Below are 24,137 nucleotides of genomic sequence, written 5' to 3' on the forward strand. Positions count from 1 at the left end.
GCAGGGCAGGGCAGATCTAGTGGCGGCAGTGACCAGGATTTTAGATTCCTTCCAGGGCAGCAGTCAGACCACATTCTCTTTTTCCCCGTTTTTCCTCTCTCGATCGTCCTCACCGGCATTACATCCCACATAAATTATCTGCAATTCCCGTTTACAAAACAACATTAATTACAAGATGGTATTCTAAATAACAAATTCATTTGCTGACCGTTTTCCCCAAATTCCAACTTGTATGTCCACCACTGATTACAATATTTGTTCCAAAGTTGTCTGATTTACGTTTCCTCCTGGAGGTCCCCCAGCACCGCACCAATAAGCCAATACACTTCCCTGGGGACTTTTCATTCTTTCTTTAATTCCAGGATTCTGCTACTCATCTGGCCACCTGTCACACACCACTCAGAACCTGCACTGAAATTAATATGCATGGTTTCCTACAACAACAAACCATGACCAAGTCTGCAACCACCAAGACATCACTAACTGCACCTGTTATAATTCCCTATACCATTCCAGCCCTGATTACAATATGTTATCAAAACCTTTTTGCTGCTTGTGCCTCCTGGCCAGCCAATTATCTCATTCCAATGGGCTAATACACATACCTGAGGTGTCTTCTTTCGGACTTCTTTAGAGCTACTTCCTCCCCTGTTGAACAATTGTCCCTCCTCAAATTGATAGGTAATGGAATCCACTGTCTCCCTCAAGCTGTGGTTGTACATCAAATTCTTTCAGGGAGAGCCATAACCAGTATCCCCTAGCAAGCTGGCAGCTTCATTTGTTATTGTTTTTTCCACTACTCTCAGGTTTCCACGGGTAACTTTAATCAGTTCTAGTTCTCCAACTCAACATTTATCCTTAACACTTTTAACTTTATTTTTTCCAATCACAACAACAAAGAAGTACAAAGTTCACAGTAACCAAGATGCCATGAACAACATCATTACGCTTCTACATACACATACACATTACACTTCCGTATACCACCCGTTACACTTCCGTAAACTTCCACCTTCCATCAGTTCAACTTAACATCCACACACCATCAGTTCAACTTAACTCCCCAGTCCATCAAAACAACTTGTCCCATTCCCTCCAAAACCACAAGCCAAACAATACATAAGCACCTAGCACTTATTCTTAAAGTTAAGACACTCAATTATGAGCACTGTCCTGTTACTTCATTTATGTCCGTGGCTTCCTTAGACATTAAACAAAACACATTATCAAAGCCAAGCTTCAGAGCCTTAGTTTCAAAACCTAGACGTACCTGGTAGGACACAAACCTGCAATCAGGTATTTCCCAAACGTATACCTACATGCTCATGACCCGATATACGCCAACCCTGCAATCTCCAATGACTTATGGGTGGTTTCCCAGACCCTGTAGGACTCCCGCCTGCAACTGAGTACTCCCAAGCCAGGACTGCCCTGCGATCTCGGCCGACTTGTGGGTAGCCTCCTCAATGGACCGGTCCCCAAAGCTTACATGTAAAGAATACATTTGGGGTTTTTTTTGTTTTGTTTTTGTTATTCTGTTTTCTCACATGCTTTCTCTGTTCCACAGCGATGCAAATGAGGTGAGGACTCCGTCCAGAGAACTCTCTGGGGGTGCCCTGGGAGTCCTGTTCTCAGTGGGTCCTGCAACTGAACAGACATTGTCCCATCTGGGTCTCCATCTGAATAAAAAATGCATGTGTAGAAACTTAACAGCAAAGTGTTGTTACCACTAAGTCAGGTATTCTTTATTAGAAGCACCAGAAGCACTGCGGATATTTCCACCATAAGCACTTCAAAGATGACGTGATTCAGAGTCCATGATATTTCCACAGATAGTACATATTCATCAATTACACGAAAAACAATTAACATCTACACACCTATCTCACTGATTTATGAGGGTTCCAGTCTTCTATTCCATGACCCCTTCTACTGTCTTGTGACCTTTCGACACCATAACAGCCCTACTGACAGCCTTTTACTTCAGCCAGTGGGCTTCCTTCCTGGTCCTCTAGATGAACTTTCTTCATAGATACACGATCAGTAGCAGAATGCCTATTGTAAGTAATTTACAGGTACCAAAACTGCAATTTTTGCTCACTCAGCACTCAACCATTAGTTCTGGACATCTGCTCGTCCCCGGATAAAGATAAGCTTGGCAGCCTGACTTTTAATGATATACACTGGGGTGTTAGAAGATAAGGAAGACAGAGGAGAGTATGCTGACACCTGCCTGATGCATTTCAACCTAATCCCAGAGTGAGACAATTCAGCCTTGTGTGGAGGCCCTGCCTTTCGTTATTATGTTTCTTCTGCTGAGGCCTCTTGTCAAAACAGAACTGCCTTACAACATGCTTCCTAGTATATAATGCTACACCCATAACTATTCACAACATCTAAAAGCTATTACAGTTCTGCAAGCAAGAACCAATCACATAACAAAACAAGTCAACACCAGTATTTCTAAAAACACACTACTGAAATATATGGTATCTCTCCTTTTTCAAATCAGCCTTTTCTAAAAACGCAATACAAAATATATTGCGGCCTACTTCTCCAAATCAAGGCCACACGAAGCAAAGGTGTGGATTTTGGTATTTCCATGTGGAAAAAATTGCACCCCCCTGACATTCATCCATTCCTGCTCACCCAGATGCTGAAGGCCAAACAGCAGTTGCACTGGGTGTTGCATTTCAGCAGCGGCAACAGGGACGTAAATGATAAGCCACTTACGTTCTGGATGGCAATGCACAGCTGTCACACAGCAAAATGAAGAGCATCTGGATCAGCACATCTGCTCAAATCAGTGGATTACAACCAGGGGACTGCATACAGAGATGAACGTTGGCTTCAGTGCATTGAAAACAATGGCATCAACAGCGGAACATAGCAAAGTTTGCACACGGTGGGTCCCACGAACACACACACAGGAACAGAAACAACACGGTATGCAAATTAGCAAGAAACAACTGAACCCATTTAGGGTCCACGGTGACAGTTTCCTGGATCACATCATTACCATTGGTGCGCTGTGGCGTCAGAACTATGAGCCGGAGTCAAAAGAGACAGAGCCCATGGAGTAGCAACGTGAGAATTCTCTACTGGAGAAAAAGTTGAAGACACAGTCCTCAGTGGGGATAGTGATGAGCACTGTTTTTTGGGAGAGGAAAGGAAGCGGTGATCCTTCTGGATTTACTAGAACCTGGACAATCCATCAACTCGTACCACTCAGTCTCAATACTGATAACAACAAAGGCCCACATTTCCAGAATCAGGTCAGAGAAGAAGCCTATCTTTCACTTTCAATACAGTAATGCCAGGCTCCATAATGATTTGAAGACTGTGGTGGATGGAGCTTATTTTGACTGAACAATGTGTCATAGAGTTATCTAGATCAATGTATGCCCTGACAGGGATGCACTAGGCCCGTGGGCTCCCTGGCTCCCCTAAAATGGGAAGGGAAAAGGGAAATGGGTCGGGGAATGGGAGCTCGGCTCAGAGAGGGAAGAAGAATGGAGCAGCAGCAACGATATTAGAAGGAAAATTTATTTCACTAACCATGATATCGGAATGCAAGATAACACAATATATTAAAATCAAATTGAAATTAAGGGTAATAAATCAAATCAAATAAGAGAGAGAGAGTTTCCAAAACAGAAAGTCCTACATGAATGAAGGCGCACGACTTGGAAGCACACCCACTCCTCTGCCTGGCTGCCAGAAAGAGACAGCCGAAAGAGCCAGATCCCATGACTTCCTTCACGTATCTTCCTTCTCCAACCGTCAGGTCCTCTGGGATATGTAGTTCTTCTTCTCTTTTGAGAAGCAAGTATCTGGAAGGTTGTCAATCCACAGAACTGGAGTATTAACTCTTTAAGTACCCGTGCTGTACATGATGTTATGATGTGGAATACCAATAGCAAACATATAACAGATCGTCCCGATTTGGCACCTTCTTTCTTCCCCCTGTTCAGACTGATGACGGATGGACATTGTGGGCAACATTTCCCTGTCAATGTGCCATCATCGCAGAGGTGAAACAGTGGGCTGCCTCCATTGGTGCAAGTATTTACAAGCATGAAGTGAAGGCTCCAGTACACTGCTGGTAGAAATTCATAGCTAACAGTGGTGACTCTGTTGAAAAATAGTGTTTGGGAGCTCTATCAAATAGTGTTCTTGTGCTCTTTCTATCTCTCGTAGCTTCCATGGAAACAAAGACGAGGCATAGCTGTCAGAGCAACCTATCTACATTGCAAGGCTTCAGTTTGCCCTGATCTCTGCAACACTATAGACCTCACTGTTTGGATTTCATCACTCCAAAATGCACCTGAAACTGCATCAGAGCTATTCACCCACTGCCTATGTCACAGACTCATGGAAATAGCTCGTGGCTGCTGAAGTAAGCGGGCAGTGCTGTGGCAAGAAGTGCCCAAGCGCTTTTGAGTACCCAAGGGAAGAAGGGAACCAGGAGCCGATCCAGACACGCTGCATGTAGAAAGGGAGACAGAGCGGCCAATCTGATTTGGTGACCAGAAATACGCCAAACATAATCCTCAGGTTGCAACACTGCTTTTGTGACTCAGGAGAATGGAAGGAGTGGTGAAGTGAAAGAAGGTGTTGCAGAAAGGACAGGGCCATCTGTGCTGTGCAGTGATGACCCCCCACAGTCCAGGAAACAGCCAGAGCCGCTCTAGTGCCTTCCAGCCCTGTGGCTCCTGCAGATATGACAGTGTTCAATAAGGGGTATTTTTGTTAAAGCTCAGGAGGATTTCCTGTTCCTGTGTGAATGGCACAAAAGTAGCGGGCTGAGTCGTGGGGGCGCAGGGCGCGTAGAGACAGAGATGCCACAGCATGGTCATTGTCTCGAGAGGCTGTGGCTCGATGCTCCATCTTGGGGCTGAAGGAAGTGTAAAAGGAGACGCTGCTAGTGTAAGACAGCCACTCAAGATGGCCACGGTGTGCCTGACGGTACCAGAAAACAAGGTAACTTCTGAAGTTGGAGCCAGATCCCTGGCAGGAGAGGGACACAGACTCCCCAGGTTCTCGTAGACCACCACCAGCTTCCACAATCCTGGGCTGTGCACACACCCCTGCAGAACAAAAGTGCCATGAGCTGCAGTATAACGGAGCTAATGGAGGGAAGAAGTTTCCCAGCCACCCTAATGCGCCCAGCCTGGAACAGGCAGACAATCATAGAATCATAGAATGCCTTGGGTTGGAAGCGAACTCCAGGATCATCAGGTTCCAACCTCTCTGCTACAGGCAGGGCTGACAGCCACTAGATCAAGTCCTAGAGCTGATCGCCCAGGGCCCCATCCCACTGGCCTTAAACACCTCCAGCGACAGGGCATTCACAACATCTCTGGGCAGCCTGTTCCAGCACCTCACCACACTCTCAGTACAGAACTTTCCCCGGACATCTACTCTAAATCTCCCATCTTTTAGTTTAAAAACATCCCCCCTTGTCCTATCGCTATCTACCCATGTAAAAAGTTGTTTTCCCTCACGTTTATAAACTCCCTTGAAATACTAGAAGGCTGCAATGAGGTCTCCCCACAGTCCTCTCTTTTCCAGGCTCAGTAAGACCAGTTCCTTCAGCCTCTTTTCAGAGGACACTCCCTCCAGCTCTTGGATCGCCTTTGCAGCACATCTCTGGGCCCTCTCCAAAAGCTCCACATCCTTCCTGTGTTGCATGCTTTAGACTGGGACACGGTACTCCAAACGGGGACTCGTGGGCAAAACAGATGGGCACAATCACCTCCCGTGCCCTGACGGCCACCCCTCCTCTGGTGGAACTCAGGATACCATCGGCCTTTTGGGCTGCAAGAGCACACAGCTGGCTCATGTTCAGTTTTTCATCAGCAAGAACCCCTAAGTCATTCCCAGCAGGGCTACTCTGAAGGAGTTCTTCTCCCAGCTTCTTTACATATCTGGGATTGGCTTAACCCAAGCGGAAAACCACGCACTTTGCTATGTTGAACCTCCTTGGGGTCTCAAGGCCAGAACTTTCCTGTTGAGCAAACACCCTCTGGACGATGTCCCTTCTTTCTGCTGTATCAAATGCACCGCTCAGCTCGATGTCATCAGCAAACACGCTGAGGGTGCACTCGATCCCATCATCTATGTCATAGGTAAAGATGTTAAGCAGTACTAGACCCAAGATTGACCCCTGCGGGACATCTACCATTACCGGCCTCCACCTGGCTGTAAAGCCATTGAACACAAGCCTCTGGCTGCAACCTTCCAACAAATTCCTTATCCAATCAATAGTCCACCCTTCAAATCCATCTCTCTCCAATTTAGAGATAAGGATGTGGTGGAGGACCACCCTGACTGTCTGGGATCACCTCTTCATCCCTCATGTGCCTTAACATACCTTCCAGGATGATCTGTTCCATGGTTACCCCTGGAACAGAGGTGAAGTTCACCAGCCTGGAGTTCTCACAGTCCACCTTCCTCCCTTCCTTAAAAACGGTAGTGATGCTTCCTTTTTGTTGTTGCTGTTGTCATTGCCGTTTTTCCATTCCCAACAGACTTTGCCTGACAGCCACAACTTTTGTAATATGATGGAGAGTGACTTGGCAACTACCTCACCCTGCTCCCTTAGGACACTGGCACATAAGTCAGCCAGCCCCCCGGACTTGTACGCGTTCAGTCTCATGACGAGGTCTTGGACTTGCTCTGCCCTTACTCTGTGGGGCACTTTGCTACCCCAATCCCACCTGCATGATCAGGTGCAAGGATGTGAGGTTCAGGGATGGGAGAATCCTGGCTGCCAGTGAAGACTGAGGCAAAGAACTCATTGAGTACCTTAGCCTTCTCCATATATGTTCTAGCCTATTCTCCATTCTCATTTAGCAGGGAAGATACAACCTCTTTTGGCCCAACTCTTCTGACCTAGGCATCAGGACAATCCCTTCTTTTAGTTTTTAGAATTCCTTGCCAAGTTCACTTCCATCTGTGCCTTTGCTTTCCTAATCCCATCTCGAGCTGCAGATGGTTTTGTTACTGCCAAAATCACTCTCCAGGGCGTGCAGCACTTGCGCTGCAACACAGGGCTTAGCGAGGGCCACTTCCACAGCATCCACCTGCTTTTGTGACTCAAGAGAATGAAAGGAATGATAGGAATGATGAAGTGAAAGGAGACCTTGCAGAAAGGACAGGATCCTCTGTGACTTCTCCTCACTATCCAGGAGCAGTCCAGAGCTGATCCAACTCCGGCCTGACCTGTGGTTCTGCAGCTGTAGCTGTGCCCACGAAGGGGATTTTTGTTACAGCTCTGCAGGATTTCCTGTTCCCGTGCGAACAGCACACAAGTAGTGCGCTGAGTCTTGTGGGCGCAGGGTGCTTAGGGACAGATAGGACACAGATTGGGAATCATCTCGCGAAACTGTGGCTCGACCCTCCACATCTGGGCTGTAACTAATAATATATGAGCTGTATATATAGGACAGCCACTCGAGACGGCCACTGATTCCCTGACGGTACCAGAGTACAACATAATTTCCAAAGTTGAAGCCAGATCCCTGGCAGGAGAGCTGCACAGAATCCCCAGGTGCTCGCACACCTCCACCAGACGTTTCCAGTCTCCACTCCGCACAAACTCCTGTAGAAGAACAACAACCTTCTCTCACCTGCCAAAGCCCCCAGGACAGGGGCACTGCCCAACACGCCCTCCTTCACGCGCAGCTCAGCCACGGCCGCTCCCGCAGCATCCGTGTCCCCACACAGCCTCCCCCTCCCACGCACAGCTTCCAGCCGCTCCCCGGCACTGAAGGCGAGCTCCAGGCCTCAGCGCGCCCGCGGGGCAGCAGCACGAGCCGCGCCCAGCCCCGGCCTCGCCGCCCGCCGTGCCCGCCTCGCACCTGCCGGCCCCAAGGCCAAGGCCAGCAGCCACGGCCCCAGCCCGGCCGCCATCGCGCCCCGCCGCACCGCTGCCGTCTGCCCGGGAGGCGGACAGCAGCAGAGCGGGGCCGCGCTCGGGCCGCCCCTCGTCGGGCCGTGCCGGGGCAGCGCCCACCGCCCCACTCCACGCCCGGCCCCGCCCCGCCCCGTGGCACCGTAGCCGCTTTGGCGGAGGACGGGGAGAAGACGGGGAGGGCGCGGGGCGGGGCGCAAGGAGCAGTGGCTGAGCGCGGCGCACCGGCACTCCTTGGCTCCGGGCCCCTCACCCAGACACAGCACGGCTGCCCCATGCACGGGTCTTGGCCCGCAGTCTCTCCTTCCACGTGCCTCCCCGAACCACGCACCGACATCCCTCCATGGCCTCCCTCTCGTCCCATGACGTAGCCTCATGTAGAAATCAGCCTGTTAGCCTTTTATTCCATTCTTCTCAGTTCAGCTTCGTCTGCATTCCCTGCGCTTCTCCCTGCAGCTCTGGGCTCTTTCCACCTGTCACTATCACCACCCGGCTCGTGCTGGGCTGCAAAAGGACAAGACGGAGGGGAAGAGTGGACGACGCTGCCACTGTTGGGGCACCCAGGACTGTCTCCCACCGTGCTCCCAGCAGGTGCAGAACTTGAGTGCATTGTCTTCCAGCTCCAGCCACTGATGACCCGGGACCCAGTATCTCATCAGAGAACCACAGAAAACACTGAATTACAGAATGTATAACTCGAGCTCACTTAGCCTGTGTACGTAGTTAGAAGAACGTGCTTGATTTATCAAGTCACTGGTATTTATTGTGAGGAAGAAAGGAATGTTGGCTTTTACTACCACTTTGTAGTTAGGGAGTTTCCTTCCCTGATTTCACATGACAATAGGAGAGCTGCTGCATCTCCTGTGATCATCTCTATGTCTCTTCCGTGGACCCACTCCAACAGGTCAATGTCGTTCTGATCCCCTTGTGCCCGGAATCAAATGCAGTATTCCAGGTGAGGTTTCATAACAGTGGAATAAATGCTTGGAATCACCTCCCTCGACCTGCTGCCTGCACTTCTTTTGATGCATATTCCTTTTTTGATCCACCTCCTACAGCACTTATTCACGTTATCCCACCAAATTTCCATGATCCAATGGCTTTGCAACCAGGCCATGGAGGAAAAACTGGCCCATGCTAAACCGGAGGCCCAGTTACTGTGCAGTAGCTTACGGTTCACCACACAGCATCTGAGGTTCCCAGAATACCTCCTTTTACATCACATAATTTCTCAGCCCTTGAGCTATCCCTTCCTCCACTTGTGAAGTACTACGGCACGAACAGTGGGCTGCCTTTCAAAGCTGACCTCCAGTTGGATCTCACAACCCAGCGTTATATATCAGCTGTGTCTGATCTTTTGCAAAATATGTCTGATCATTAGGGAAATACACTTCTGCAGCCTGCAAAGAAAACGTGGAATACAATTGAGAAAGGTATCCCTACAAAGAACTTCTGAAGCCCGCCAAGTAGGAGACATTGCCGGAGACAAATCCATCGACAGAGCAATTAGTAGATGTTTGGATGAAACTGCAACCCTCTGGGACCGAATATTAATAGCTGTGAAGGAAAGGGGCCTAATGAAAGAGCTTATCAAACTAATGAAAATCCAATTAATTAAGGAAGATGGATCCCCCTCCTCACCTGTAACATCAAAAATTTCAGCTATTGAAGGCAAACGCTTTCCTGCTCGAGTGAGAAACAACAGGACTGCTTCGCGTGTTGCCTTGTGGCATTATCTCTGTGACCATGGAGAAGATATGAGGAAGTGGCACGATCAAGATACTCCTGCACTGCGAGCACGGGTGAGAGAATTACAGAACAGACCAACCACCAGTGTAGTTGCTCCAGTTACCACAGGTAATGAATAGAGGGGCCCTGCCCTCAGTCAGGGGAGGGAGAGGGATAACAGAGTTTATTGGACTGTGTGGATCCGATGGCCTGGCACATCAGAACCACAGAAATATAAGGCATTGGTGGATACCGGTGCACAGTGCACTCTAATGCCCTCGAATCATGAAGGGACAGAATCAGTCCATATTTCTGGAGTGACTGGGGGTTCTCAAGAACTGACTGTGTTGGAGGCCAAAATAAGCCTCACTGGTAAAGACTGGCAAAAGCACCCTATTGTGACTGGCCCAGGGGCTCCATGCATACTGGGTATTGATTACCTCAGAAGGGGGCATTTCAAAGATCCTAAGGGGTATCGATGGGCCTTCGGAATAGCTGCTGTAGATACAGACAACATTAAGCAGCTATCTGTTTTGCCTGGCCTGTCAGAAGATCCGTCTGCTGTGGGGTTGCTGCAAGTAAAAGAGCAGCAGGTACCAATTGCCACAAAAGCAGTGCATAGACGGCAGTATTGAACCAACAGGGATTCCTTGCTCCCCATTCATAAGTTGATTCGTCAACTAGAAAGTCAAGGAGTGATCAGCAGAACCCATTCACCTTTTAACAGCCCCATATGGCCAGTGCGTAAAGCCAGTGGAGAATGGAGGCTGATGGTAGACTACCGTGGCCTGAATGAAGTCACACCCCCGCTGAGTGCCGCTGTGCCGGACATGCTAGAACTCCAATATGAATTGGAGTCAAAAGCAGCCAAGTGGTATGCCACCACTGACATCGCTAATGCCTTCTTTTCCATTCCTCTGGCCACAGAGTGCAGGCCACAGTTTGCCTTCACCTGGAGGGGCATTCAGTATACTTGGAACCGTTTGCCCCAGGGGTGGAAACACAGCCCAACCATTTGCCACGGGTTAATCCAAACTGTATTGGAACAGGGCAGTGCTCCTGAGCATCTGCAATACATTGATGATATTGTTGTGTGGGGCGATACAGCAGAAGATGTTTTTAAGAAAGGAGAGCAAATAATTCAAATTCTTCTGCAAGCTGGTTTTGCTATTAAGCGAAGCAAAGTGAAAGGACCTGCCCAGGAGATTCAGTTCCTAGGTATAAAGTGGCAAGATGGGCGCCGTCACATCCCAGCAGATGTGATTGACAAAATCACTGCCATGTCTCCACCCAATAATAAGAAAGAGACACAATCTTTTCTGGGTGTAGTGGGCTTTTGGAGGATGCATATTCCAAACTATAGCCTTATTGTAAGCCCCCTGTATCAGGTGACGCGGAAGAAGAATGATTTTACATGGGGTCCTGAACAGCAGCAGGCTTTTGAGCAGATCAAACATGAGATAGCCCGTGCCGTGGCTCTGGGGCCAGTACGGATGGGACAGGATGTAAAGAACATCCTCTACACTGCTGCTGGAGAGAAAGGTCCCACCTGGAGCTTGTGGCAAAGAACCTCAGGGGAGACCCGAGGCCGACCCCTGGGATTCTGGAGTCGGGCCTACAGGGGGTCTGAAGAGTGCTACACCCCAACTGAGAAGGAAATCTTAGCCGCGTATGAGGGGGTTAGGGCTGCTTCCGAAGTAGTCGGTACTGAGACACAGCTCCTCCTGGCACCTCGACTGCCAGTGCTGAACTGGATGTTTAAAGGAAAGATTCCCTCCACCCATCATGCTACTGATGCCACTTGGAGCAAGTGGATTGCACTGATTACACAACGAGCTCAAATGGGGAACTTCAGTCGTCCAGGAATCTTAGAGGTGATCATGGACTGGCCTGAAGGTAAAAAGTTTGAAACATCACCAGGAGAAGAGGTATCACGTGCCAAAGAGGCCCCACCGTACAATGAACTACCAGGAAATGAAAAGAAATATGCCCTGTTCACAGATGGATTGTGTCGTATTGTTGGGAAGTATCGCAGATGGAAAGCTGCTGTGTGGAGCCCCGTGCGACAAGTTGCAGAGGCCACTGAAGGAAAAGGAGAATCAAGTCAGTTTGCAGAGGTCAAGGCTGTTCAACTAGCCTTAGATGTCGCTGAACGGGAGGGGTGGCCAGTGCTTTATCTTTATACTGATTCATGGATGGTGGCGAATGCCTTATGGGGGTGGTTACAGCAGTGGGAGCAAAATAACTGGCAACGGAGAGGTAAACCTATTTGGTCTGCTGAACTGTGGAAAGACATTGCTGCCCAAATAAAGAATATGGTGGTAAAGGTGCGTCACGTAGATGCTCATGTGCCCAAGAGTCAGGCTACGGAAGAACAGAAAAATAACCATCAGGTAGATCAGGCTGCCAAAACTGAGGTGGCTCAAATAGAACAGGTGGCAGAACAAGGGTGAATTATTTCTAGCTCGGTGGGCCCATGAGACCTCGGGCCATCAAGGGAGAGATGCAACATATAAGTGGGCTAGAGACCGAGGGGTGGACTTAACTATGGATGCTATTGCACAAGTTACTCATGACTGTGAAACATGCGCCATAATTAAACAAGCCAAGAGGATGAAACCTCTCTGGGAGGAAGGGCGATGGCAAAAGTATAAATATGGGGAGGCGTGGCAGATTGACTATATCACCTTGCCACGATCCTGCAATGGTAAGCGTTATGTGCTCACCATGGTGGAAGCGACCACTGAGTGGCTTGAAACATATGCAGTACCCCATGCTACCGCCAGAAATACCATACTAGGTCTGGAGAAACAAGTTCTGTGGCGACATGGCACCCCAGAAAGAATTGAATCAGATAATGGGACTCATTTTAAAAATTCTCTTATAAATACTTGGGCCAAAGAACATGGCATTGAATGGATTTATCATATTCCCTATCATGCACCAGCTTCTGGTAAGATTGAACGATACAATGGGTTGTTAAAAACTATGCTGAAAGCAATGGGCGGTGGAACATTTAAGCACTGGGAGAAGCATCTGGCAGAAGCCACCTGGTTGGTCAACACTAGGGGATCTATCAGTTGTGATGGTCCTACCCATTCCAGCTCCCTACATACCGTAGAGGGAGATAAGGTCCCTGTAGTACATGTAAAGAGCATGTTGGGAAAAGCAGTTTGGGTCCTTCCAGCCTCTGGAAAGGGCAGACCTCTCCGTGGAACTGTTTTTGCCCAGGGACCTGGGTCCACTTGGTGTGTGATGCAGAAAGATGGGGATGTTCAATGTGTACCACAAGGGAATTTGATGTTGGGGGAGTGCAGTCAGTAGTTCTATGTATATGTATTAAGCATGATATAATGATGTGGAATAAGGGGTGGAATGTCATGGTTTTGTAACTTCGCTATTGGTATTCCACATCATAACATCATGGACAAAAGAGAAGAACTATGTATCCCAGAGGACCTCACGGTCAGAGAAGGAAGACACATCACGGAAGATACGTCATCTGGTTGCGCGCGGTTGTTCTTCACTTTCGCTTGCTGCCGGGAGAGGAGTGGGTGTGCTTTCCAAGCCGGGCGCCTTCATCAAGTAAGGCTTTGGGTTTCAGAAACTCTCTCACTCTCTCTCTCTCTCCCTCTCTATCACTCTTTCGCTCTCTCCCTCATTTCATTTGGTTTATTATCCTTACTCCCAATTAGATTGTATTGTATTGTGTCATCTTGCATCCCAACATCATAGTTAGTAAAATAAGTTCTCCTTCTTAGATAGTTGCCGCCGCTTCGTTTTTTCTTGGGAAGCCAGGGGGGAGGGGGGCCCGCAAGCCTATTGCCCCCCTGTCATGGGCACAGATCTATCTAGGTAACTCCGTGACACCTGGACAAAACATCTCATTAGGAAGAGATATGGCTTAGATAAATCATCCTGAGAATGTGTTATCTTTTCCTTGTTTAGAAGCAGAGTGTCACTGCCTACTAGTACACTAAATTCCTTGGCTCGTCCTTGAGCCCTCGCCAGGCTGGAGGCAGAATCCAAAAGGGAGAATGAAGTTTCTGCCTAATTTCCACACGCCTCTGTTTATTCAAGACAATTGGTGTTGTACTTTCCTTATCACTACAGGCAACCTCACGTAGTAATAGCCTGCGCATAGTGCAGAGCCTTCTTTTGTTTTATTCTCTCTGTATCGTCTCACTTACTATCTCACTGTTTTAATCTTAAGAAAAGATAAATGTGCTTCACATTTGGTGTTTGTGAGCTTTGTGCTCTCCTCCTCCACTGCCAAAACAACTGGATCTTAGTACATGCTTGGGAAAGGTCTGTTTTCTGCACCTGCTCTTGCATGACACATCTGATCAGCGTCTGCTACAAGGGAACACTGAGAATTCTGGATTTTCTATCATTATTTCTTGGTCCACTGCTGCAGAGCTGCTGCAGGGTGAACCTAGAACCACAGTGAAACACTGCATCATCCCCTCTCTTTGCTGCCTGGATCTGCTGTGGGAATCTGTTGGGAGAGTTCTCCACTGCTCCCTTACAGTGATTATGGAAACTTCCGTATTCATCACCCTCCCAATAAATCCCTGAGACCTCTGCTTGGACCAGAACATGTACTATGTGTATATGCTGCTTCCTCTCATGTTGCACTATAAGATGACTTTGCCTCCGCTGCGCGCTGCCCGTTTCCTGACATGTTGCCCCCAACCACCTGGCAGTGACTGCTGCAAGAGCACAGAGAACAAGCTGTGATTGCCCCAAGAATAGGAAAGGGTGAGGGAAATCCCGGAGGGGCACTGCAATGGACCAGTGGGACCAGTGGGAGTACTTAACCCTTCCCTTTGAACCAAGATGACAACAATGAGAGAGGAGTCCAGCAGGCACTGGCAATCAATCAATCACCGGATCTGCAGTGAATCACTCGTGGGAGCGCACCACAGTTCACTGAAGGGATTCTGGAAACCTCCATATTCATCATCATCCCCACAGCTGTGTGCTCTGCCCTCCAGCCCCTCTCACAACACCCAGCTCCTGCTGGGGTGCAAACAGGCAAGAGGGAGGGGAGGAGTGGAGGAAGTCGAGGGGGTCGGGGCAACCCGGGATGCCTCTCACCATGGTCCCAGCAGGGTGCAGGAACAGACTGTGCTGTCTTCCGACTCCAACCCAGTGATGATCAGGGTCCTGGAGCGCTCATCAGGCTGGCATGATATCATGGATTTATGATTTTTGTTATCGTTATTCCACATCGTGACATCATGTAGTGCACTGGCAGTTAAAGAATTAATGCTCCAGTTCCATGGATTATCATATTTTTCTGCTGGTTCTCAGAAGTACCTGCTTCTGAGAAGAGAAGAACAAGTACAGTGCCCAGAAGACTGTCACTGTTCCATTTCAATTTCCATTCAGAGGAAAGCAAAAAACTTCTCAGGAGTCATGAGTCTGCCCCTGTCCATTACTGCTCATCTCTGCAGTGTGTGCTCCAAGCTGAATATTGGATTTCATGCTTTGAAAACAGAAATGTCAATATTAACATAGAGAAAAGTTTTCATTAGCTGGAAACTACAAAGACTCACCCAGGAATAGAAAGAACAATGCATGCAAGTTTGTCAGGAACATCTGAACCCATACACAGCTCAAGGTGGCAGTTTCCTGGGTCACATCATTAACAGTGATGAGACATGGTGTCACCACTACCAGACAGTCAAAAGAGCCAGAGTGGCAATATGATATTTCCCTACTGAAGAAAAAGTTCGAGACACAGCCCTCACCAGTTAAACCGATGTGCACTGGCATTTGGCATAGGAAAGGGGAGATCCTCCCAGAGTTAATAGAACCCAGATAATGCATCAGCTCACATCGCTCAGTCTCAGTGCTGACAACGCTCAAACCTCCAGAGTCAGGGCAGAGAAGGAGGCAGCCATTCTCTTGCAACATGAAAACATCACACACCATACCAATTTGAAGGCCATGGTGCACATTGACAATCTTGGGTGAACAGTCCTACTACAACCATGCTATAGTCTGTGTATCGCACCTTTGGACTTCCATCTGTTTGGGCTGATGAGAGATGTATTGTGTGGGCAACATTTTCTTGGGAACAGTACCAGCATTGAAGCTGTGAAACTGTGGTTCACCTCTACTGCTGCAGGTATTCATCAGCATGAAAAGAAAGATCTTCTTCATCACTGGCGAAAACGGTGTTGACTCTGATTAATGTCCTGCATCTGTGAAACTGCTCTACCAAATAGCATTATTGCACTCTTTGTAACTGCTGTACTTTCTTTGGAATCAAACAGGAGACACTGCTATCAGAGTAACTTAGGTGTCATGCAGGTTCTGTTAGCCCTGCTCAGTGCAACACTGCAGACCACACTGGTTGGATTACAGCACTCTGAAACTCTCCTGAGATCATGACAGAACTATTCACCCACTGCTTTCCTCACAGAAGCAGATTCAAAGAGCCTGTAGCAAATTTTGGAAGCAGGCAATTATGTAGCTAGAAGTGCCCAAGTGCCTTCAAGTACCCAAGGGAAGAAGGAAACCAAGAGCAGGTGCAGACATGCTGCAGGTAGGAGGTTGGGCAAAGTGGCCAAACTGATCTGGTGACCAGATATACAGTGAATATAATCCTCAGGTCACAACACTGCTTTTGTGACTCAGGAGAATGAATGGAGTGATGAAGTAAAAGGACACATTGCAGAAAGGACAGGGTCATCTGTGGTGTGCAGCAATGTCCCCACACTGTCCAGGAGCAGCCCAGACCTACTCCAGCTCCTGCCAGCCCTGCGGTTCCTGCAGCTGTGTCTGTGCCCAGGAAGAGGTTTTTTGATGAAGCTCTTCAGGATTTCCTGTTCCCGTGCGAAAAGCACACAAGTAGTGCGCGGAGTCGTGTGGGTACAGGGCACGTAGAGACAGAGAGGACACAGATCGGGAATTGTCTCGAGAAACCGTGGCTCGACCCTCCACATCTGGGCTGTATCTAACAGTATATGAGCTGCTGCTGATGTAGGACAGCCACTCGAGACGGCCACCGAGTGTCTGACGGTACCACAGTACATCATAACTTCCAAAGCTGAAGCCAGATCCCTGGCAGGAGAGCTGCACAGAATCTCCAGGCGCCCGCACACCTCCACCAGACGTTTCCAGTCTCAACTGTGCACACACTCCTGGAGGAGGACAGCAACAGGAGCCAGGAATTGCACAACCATGGCAGCAGGACATTTCCCAGCTACCCCAACCCCTACACACCATAAACTCAGAGCTGTGAACCTCCTCCCTCCTGCAAAGCCCCAGGCCAGGGGCACTGCCCCAGACACCCAAATCCTCGCGGCTCAGACACCGCCGCTCCCGCAGCATCCGTGTCCCCACACAGCCTCCCCCTCCCACGCTCAACTCCCAGCCGCTCCCCGGCACTGAAGGCGAGCTCCAGGCCTCAGCGCGCCCGCGGGGCAGCAGCGCGAGCCGCGCCCAGCCCCGGCCTCGCCGCCCGCCGTGCCCGCCTCGCACCTGCCGGCCCCAAGGCCAAGGCCAGCAGCCACGGCCCCAGCCCGGCCGCCATCGCGCCCCGCCGCGCCGCTGCCGTCTGCCCGGGAGGCGGACAGCAGCAGAGCGGGGCCGCGCTCGGGCCGCCCCTCGTCGGGCCGTGCAGGCGCAGCGCCCACCGCTCCGCCCGGCCCGGCCCCGCCCCGTGGCACCGCGGCCCTGTCAGAGGATGACGGGGCGGGCGCGGGGCAGCGCGGGGGGCAGAGGCGGAGCGCGGCGCCCCGGCACTCTTTGGCTCGGGGCCCTGGGCTGACGGCCGCGTAGCTCTCTGTGCACGAGTCGCCCGGGCCTCGGCCAGACACAGCACGGCTGCCACCACGCACGGGCTCCCTCATCAGACTTTACCCCCACCCCCCACTGGCAAGATTGTCGTGTTTTATTCAGATTCACATCCTGGCAGTAATCCAAACTTCAGTATATTATCTGTTATTACTTTCATTCCTTTCAGTCCTTTATTCTCAGAGGGCATTGTTTTACTTTACCTGGGCTGGCTACTACCTTTCACATAAAGTCTGCCAGTGAGTATTTTTTAACTTCAAATAGAAACTGTGTCGTTGATGTTTTTGGTGGTGGTGGTGTTGTCTGGTAACTTCCACCACCGTTACAAAGTCAGCTGATGCTACAACAATACCAGTTGCTATGTTTCTTCCCACTTTCCTTCTTTCATTTCTATCTCCTCAATTTTTCCATACGCCTCTCCTCTCTTCCCTTCCCTGCCATCCTTGAACTTCTTGGACCTTCTTTTGCTCTCTCAGCTTCCTCTCCATTTCCCTCTTGGCTTTCCTCACCCTGTGTCTTTTTCTTTTTCTTTTTCATTTATTCCCCCCACTTTCCAAACTCTTTTATTATACGCAAACTGCTTCAGTTCTCTTTGGTCTGCCAGGCACCTCTCCTGCCTACAAAGGGCCCTGTCTTTAGATTTTATTTTTGCCTCTACTTCCTCCAACCAGTCTCAACCAACGAAAGGCTTATTTGCCCCTTAGAAAATACAAAAACAGATTGCATCAACCAAAACATTCTCTTTCAGTTTCACCTGCTGCCTCGCCCCAGAGGCTTCCAGCGCTAACACTGGGATATTGCTTTTCCGAGATCTCTGCAGAGGAGGGCATTCTCTCTTCCAATGCACCAACTGCACATGCTACTTCACAGCTGTGGTCTCCAGCCCACCTTGCTCTGAGCATTGTATTTGCAAGCCGCAGGTTGGGGCAGGGCGGGGCAGATCTAGTGCCGGCAGTGACCAGGATTTTAGATTCCTTCCAGGGCGGCAGTCAGACCACATTCTCTTTTTCCCCGTTTTTCCTCTCTCGCTCGTCCTCACCGGCATTACATCCCACATAAATTATCTGCAGTTCCCGTTTACAAAACAACATTAAGTACAAGATGGTATTCTAAATAACAGATTCATTTGCTGACCTATTTCCCCAAATTCCAACTTGTATAATGTCCACCACTGATTACAGTATTTGTTCCAAAGTTGTCTGATTTAAGTTTCCTCCAGGAGGTCCCCCAGCACCGCACCAATAAGCCAATATACTTCCCTGAGGACTTTTCTTTCTTTCTTTAATTCCAGGATTCTGCTACTCATCTAGCCACCTGTCACACACCACTCAGAACCTGCACTGAAATTAATATGCATGGTTTCCTACAACAACAAACCATGAACAAGTCTGCAACCACCAAGACGTCACTAACTGCACCTGTTATAATTCCCTATACCATTCCAGCCCTGATTACAATATGTTTTCAAAACCTTTTTTTGATCAAAACCTTAGCAACGTGAGAATTCTCTACTGGAGAAAAAGTTGAAGACACAGTCCTCAGTGGGGATAGTGATGCGCACTGTTTTTTGGGAGAGGAAAGGAAGTGGTGATCCTTCTGGATTTACTAGAACCTGGACAATCCATCAACTCGTACCACTCAGTCTCAGTACTGATAACAACGAAGGCCCACATTTCCAGAATCAGGTCAGAGAAGAAGACTATCTTTCACTTTCAATACAGTAATGCTAGGCTCCATAATGATTTGAAGACTGTGGTGGATGGAGCTTATTTTGACTTAACAATCTGTCATGGAGTTATCTAGATCAATCTATGCCCTGACAGGGAGGCACTAGGCCCGTGGGCTCCCTGGATCCCCTAAAATGGGAAGGGAAAAGGGAAATGGGTAGGGGAACGGGAGCTGGGCTCAGAGAGGGAAGAAGAATGGAGCAGCAGCAACGATCTACGAAGGAAAACTTATTTCACTAACCATGATATCGGAATGCAAGATAACACAATATAATACAATCAAATTGAAATTAAGGGTAATAAATCAAATCAAATAAGAGAGAGAGAGTTTCCAAAACCAAAAGACCAACATGAATAAAGGCGTACGACTTGGAAGCACACCCACCCCTCTGCCTGGATGCCAGAGAGAGACAGCCGAAACAGCCAGATCCCATGACTTCTGTCAAGTATCTTCCTTCTCCAACCGTCAGGTCCTCTGGGATATGTAGTTCTTCTTCTTTTTTGAGAAGCAAGTATCTGGAAGGTTGTCAATCCACAGAACTGGAGTATTAACTCTTTAAGTACCCGTGCTGTACATGATGTTATGATGTGGAATACCAATAGCAAACACACAACAGATCGTCCCGATTTGGCACCTTCTTTCTTCCCCCTGTTCAGACTGATGACGGATGGACATTGTGGGCAACATTTCCCTGTCAATGTGCCATCATCGCAGAGGTGAAACAGTGGGCTGCCTCCATTGGTGCAAGTATTTACAAGCATGAAGTGAAGGCTCCAGTACACTGCTGGTAGAAATTCATAGCTAACAGTGGTGACTCTGTTGAAAAATAGTGTTTGGGAGCTCTATGAAATAGTGTTCTTGTGCTCTTTCTATCTCTCGTAGCTTCCATGGAAACAAAGACGAGGCATAGCTGTCAGAACAACCTATCTACATTGCAAGGCTTCGGTTTGCCCTGATCTCTGCAACACTATAGACCTCACTGTTTGGATTTCATCACTCCAAAATGCACCTGAAACTGCATCAGAGCTATTCACCCACTGCCTAGGTCACAGACTCATGGAAATAGCTCGTGGCTGCTGAAGTAAGTGGGCAACATTGAAGCTAGAAGTGCCCAAGTGCCTTTGAGTACCCAAGGGAAGAAGGGAACCAGGAGCCGATCCAGACACGCTGCATGTAGAAAGGGAGGCAGAGCGGCCAATCTGATTTGGTGACCAGAAATACGCCAAACATAATCCTCAGGTTGCAACACTGCTTTTGTGACTCAGGAGAATGGAAGGAGTGGTGAAGTGAAAGAAGGTGTTGCAGAAAGGACAGGGCCATCTGTGCTGTGCAGTGATGACCCCCCACAGTCCAGGAAACAGCCAGAGCCGCGCTAGTGCCGGCCAGTCCTACGGCTCCTGCAGACATGACAGTGTTCAATAAGGGGTATTTTGTTAAAGCTCAGGAGGATTTCCTGTTCCTGTGTGAATGGCACAAAAGTAGCGGGCTGAGTCGTGGGGGCGCAGGGTGCCTAGAGACAGAGATGCCACAGCATGGTCATTGTCTCGAGAGGCTGTGGCTCGATGCTCCATCTTGGGGCTGAAGGAAGTGTAAAAGGAGACGCTGCTAGCATAAGACAGCCACTCAAGATGGCCACGGCGTGCCTGACGGTACCAGAAAACATGGTAACTTCTGAAGTTGGAGTCAGATCCCTGGCAGGAGAGGGACACAGACTCCCCAGGTTCTCGTAGACCACCACCAGCTTCCACAATCCTGGGCTGTGCACACACCCCTGCAGAACAAAAGCGCCATGAGCTGCAGTATAACGGAGCTAATGGAGGGAAGAAGTTTCCCAGCCACCCTAATGCACCCAGCCTGGAACAGGCAGACAGTCATAGAATCATAGAATGCCTTGGGTTGGAAGCGAACTCCAGGATCATCAGGTTCCAACCTCTCTGTTACAGGCAGGGCTGCCAGCCACTAGATCAAGTCCTAGAGCTGATCGCCCAGGGCCCCATCCAACCTGGCCTTAAACACCTCCAGCGACAGGGCATTCACAACATCTCTGGGCAGCCTGTTCCAGCACCTCACCACACTCTCTGTAAAGAACTTCCCCCGGACATCTACTCTAAATCTCCCATCTTTTAGTTTAAAAACATTCCCCCTTGTTCTATCTACCCATGTAAAAAGTTGATTTCCCTCACGTTTATAAACTCCATTGAAATACTAGAAGGCTGCAATGAGGTCTCCCCTCAGTCTTCTCTTTTCCAGGCTCAGTAAGACCAGTTCCTTCAGCCTCTTTTCAGAGGACACTCCCTCCAGCTCTTGGATCGCCTTTGCAGCACATCTCTGGGCCCTCTCCAAAAGCTCCACATCCTTCTGTGTGGCGTGCCCTAGACTGGGGCATGGTACTCCAGATGGGAACTCATGTGGGCAGAATAGATGGGCACAATCACCTCCCGTGCCCTGATGGCCACCCCTCCTCTGATGGAACTCAGGATACCATCGGCCTTTCGGGCTGCAAGAGCAACAGTTGGCTCATGTTCAGTTTTTCATCAACAAGAACTTGTAGAACAACTCATTCCTAGTAGGGCTGCTCTGAAGGAGTTCTTCTCCCAGCTTCTGTATATATCTGTGATTGGCTTGACCCAAGCAGAAAACCATGCACTTTGCTATGTTGAACCTCCATGGGTTTGTGACTCAGGAGAACGAAAGGAGCGATGAAGTAAGAGAAATGGCAGAAAGGACAGGGTCACCTGTGGTGTGCAGCGATGTCCCCTCACTGTCCAGGAGCAGCCCAGAGCTGCTCCTGCTCCTGCCAGCCCTGCGGTTCCTGCAGCTGTGGCTGTGCCCAGGAAGAGGTTTTTTGTTGAAGCTCTGCAGGATTTCCAATTCCTGTGTGAACAGCACACAAGTAGTGCGCGGAGTCGTGTGGGCGTAGGGCGCTTAGGGACAGATATGACACAGATTGGGAATCATCTCAAGAAACCGTGGCTCGACCCTCCACATCTGGGCTGTATCTAGTATATGAGCTGCTGTTGATGAAGGACAGCCACTCGAGACGGCCACCGAGTGCCTGACGGTACCACAGTACATGATAACTTCCAAAGCTGAAGCCAGATCCCTGGCAGGAGAGCTGCACAGAATCCCCAGGCGCTTGCACACCTCCACCAGAGGTTTCCAGTCTCAACTGTGCACACACTCCTGGAGGAGGACAGCGACAGGAGGCAGGCATTGCACAATCATGGCAGAAGGACATTTCCCAGCTACCCCAACCCCTACATACCATAAATTCAGAGCTGTGAACTCCCTCTCTCCTGCCAAAGCCCCCAGGACAGGGGCACTGCCCAACACGCCCAAATCCTCGCGGCTCAGACGCAGCCGCTCCCCGCAGCATCCGTGTCCCACAAAGCCTCCCTCTCCCACGCACAACTCCCAGCCGCTCCCCGGCACTGAAGGCGAGCTCCAGGCCTCAGCGCGCCCGCGGGGCAGCAGCACGAGCCGCGCCCAGCCCCGGCCTCGCCGCCCGCCGTGCCCGCCTCGCACCTGCCGGCCCCAAGGCCAAGGCCAGCAGCCACGGCCCCAGCCCGGCCGCCATCGCGCCCCGCCGCGCCGCTGCCGTCTGCCCGGGAGGCGGACAGCAGCAGAGCGGGGCCGCGCTCGGGCCGCCCCTCGTCAGGCCGTGCCGGGGCAGCGCCCACCGCCCCACTCCGCCCGCCCCGTGGCACCGCTGCGCTTCGGCGGCGGACGGGGCGGGAGCAGGGCGGGGTGGGGAGGGGCGCGGGGCAGCGCGAGGGCCAGAGGCGGAGCGCGCCGCCCCGGCACTCCTTGGCTCCGCGCTCCTCGGTCGGACACGTCACGGCTGCCCCCACGCACGGGCTCTCTCGATCTGCAGCCATTCCTTCCACGTGCCTCCCCGAGTCCCGCACGGACATCCTTCCTTGGCCTCCCTCTCCTCCCATGAGAGGAGAGGCATCATGCAGAAATCTGCTTGGACGAATTTTTATTCCATTCACCTCATTTCAGCTCCATCTGCATCCCCTGCGCTTCTCCCTGCAGCTCTGGGCTCCTTCCTCCTGTCCCTATCTCCCCCCTGCTCATGCTGGGCTGCAAAAGGACAAGATGGAGGGGAGGAGCGGACGATGGTGATATTGTCTGAGCCATCCAGGGCTGTCTCTCACTGTGGTCCCAGCAGGGTGCAGAGATAGAGTGCGCTGTCTTCCAGCTGCAGCCCACTGATGACCAGCGTCCCAGAGCTCTCGTCAGCCTGGGATGAAAACCTCAGGCGGGCAAAAGGGGCTGTATGGTTGTATGAGCCTCCTCGGCCCTTGCTCTGAAGCAAATACTGCAGGGACCTTTTGGGAAGCTGCCGGTACCAGGCCACGTAAATATAGGAAGCGCTGGAGCTGTAGGTACATTGCAGGGTCTCTGTCCACCCTGCTTGCACCGTCACTGCAGACTTCTTCGCATGGATTTCATCTCTCAGAAATACACCTGAAACCACATCAGAGATACTCACCCACTGCTTTGCTCACAGGCACTTGGAAAGAATAGCCCATGGCTGTAGAAGGAATCAAGCAATGCTGTTGTTAGAAGTCAAGTGTTTTTGAACACTTGGGGGAAGAAAGGAACTAAGAGCAGATTCAGGACAAGCTGCAGGCAAGTCGCCAGGCTGGCATGGGGACCAGAAATATGCCGAACACAATCATTTGCTTCCAGCACTGCTTTTGAGTCCCACTGGAATGAAAGCAGTGGTGAAAGGAAAGGAGCTCTTGCTTAAATGATAGGGCCATCTGTGGTGTGCTGTGACATCCATCACTCCCCAGTAGCAGCACAGAGCTGCTCCAGCTCTTTCCAGCCCAGCACTTCCTACTGCCTTGGCTTCATCCAAAACGGGCTTTCTATTAAAGCTCAGTGGGATATCCCATTCCCAAGAGAACAGCACAGAAATGGCAGACTGAGTCGGAGGAGTGCA

General features: G+C 50.1%; 2 gene segments (V, D, J or C); both read right to left on the reverse strand.

Moving 5' to 3' along the window:
• Nucleotides 1-7,975, reverse strand: part of LOC101747602 — a 76,866-nt gene extending 68,891 nt beyond the window's left edge. The window contains 1 exon segment of the V gene segment in view: nucleotides 7,866-7,975. Coding sequence covers nucleotides 7,866-7,917 — 52 coding nt within the window.
• A 7,185-nt stretch (nucleotides 7,976-15,160) lies between these two features.
• On the reverse strand, nucleotides 15,161-17,271 carry LOC121107658. The segment is given in 2 exon segments: nucleotides 15,161-16,800; nucleotides 17,141-17,271. Coding segments are annotated over 2 exon segments (456 nt in total).
• Nucleotides 17,272-24,137: the final 6,866 nt, after the last annotated feature.

This window comes from Gallus gallus, chromosome 27, assembly GCF_016699485.2.
Source record: "Gallus gallus isolate bGalGal1 chromosome 27, bGalGal1.mat.broiler.GRCg7b, whole genome shotgun sequence".
Lineage (NCBI taxonomy): Eukaryota > Metazoa > Chordata > Aves > Galliformes > Phasianidae > Gallus > Gallus gallus.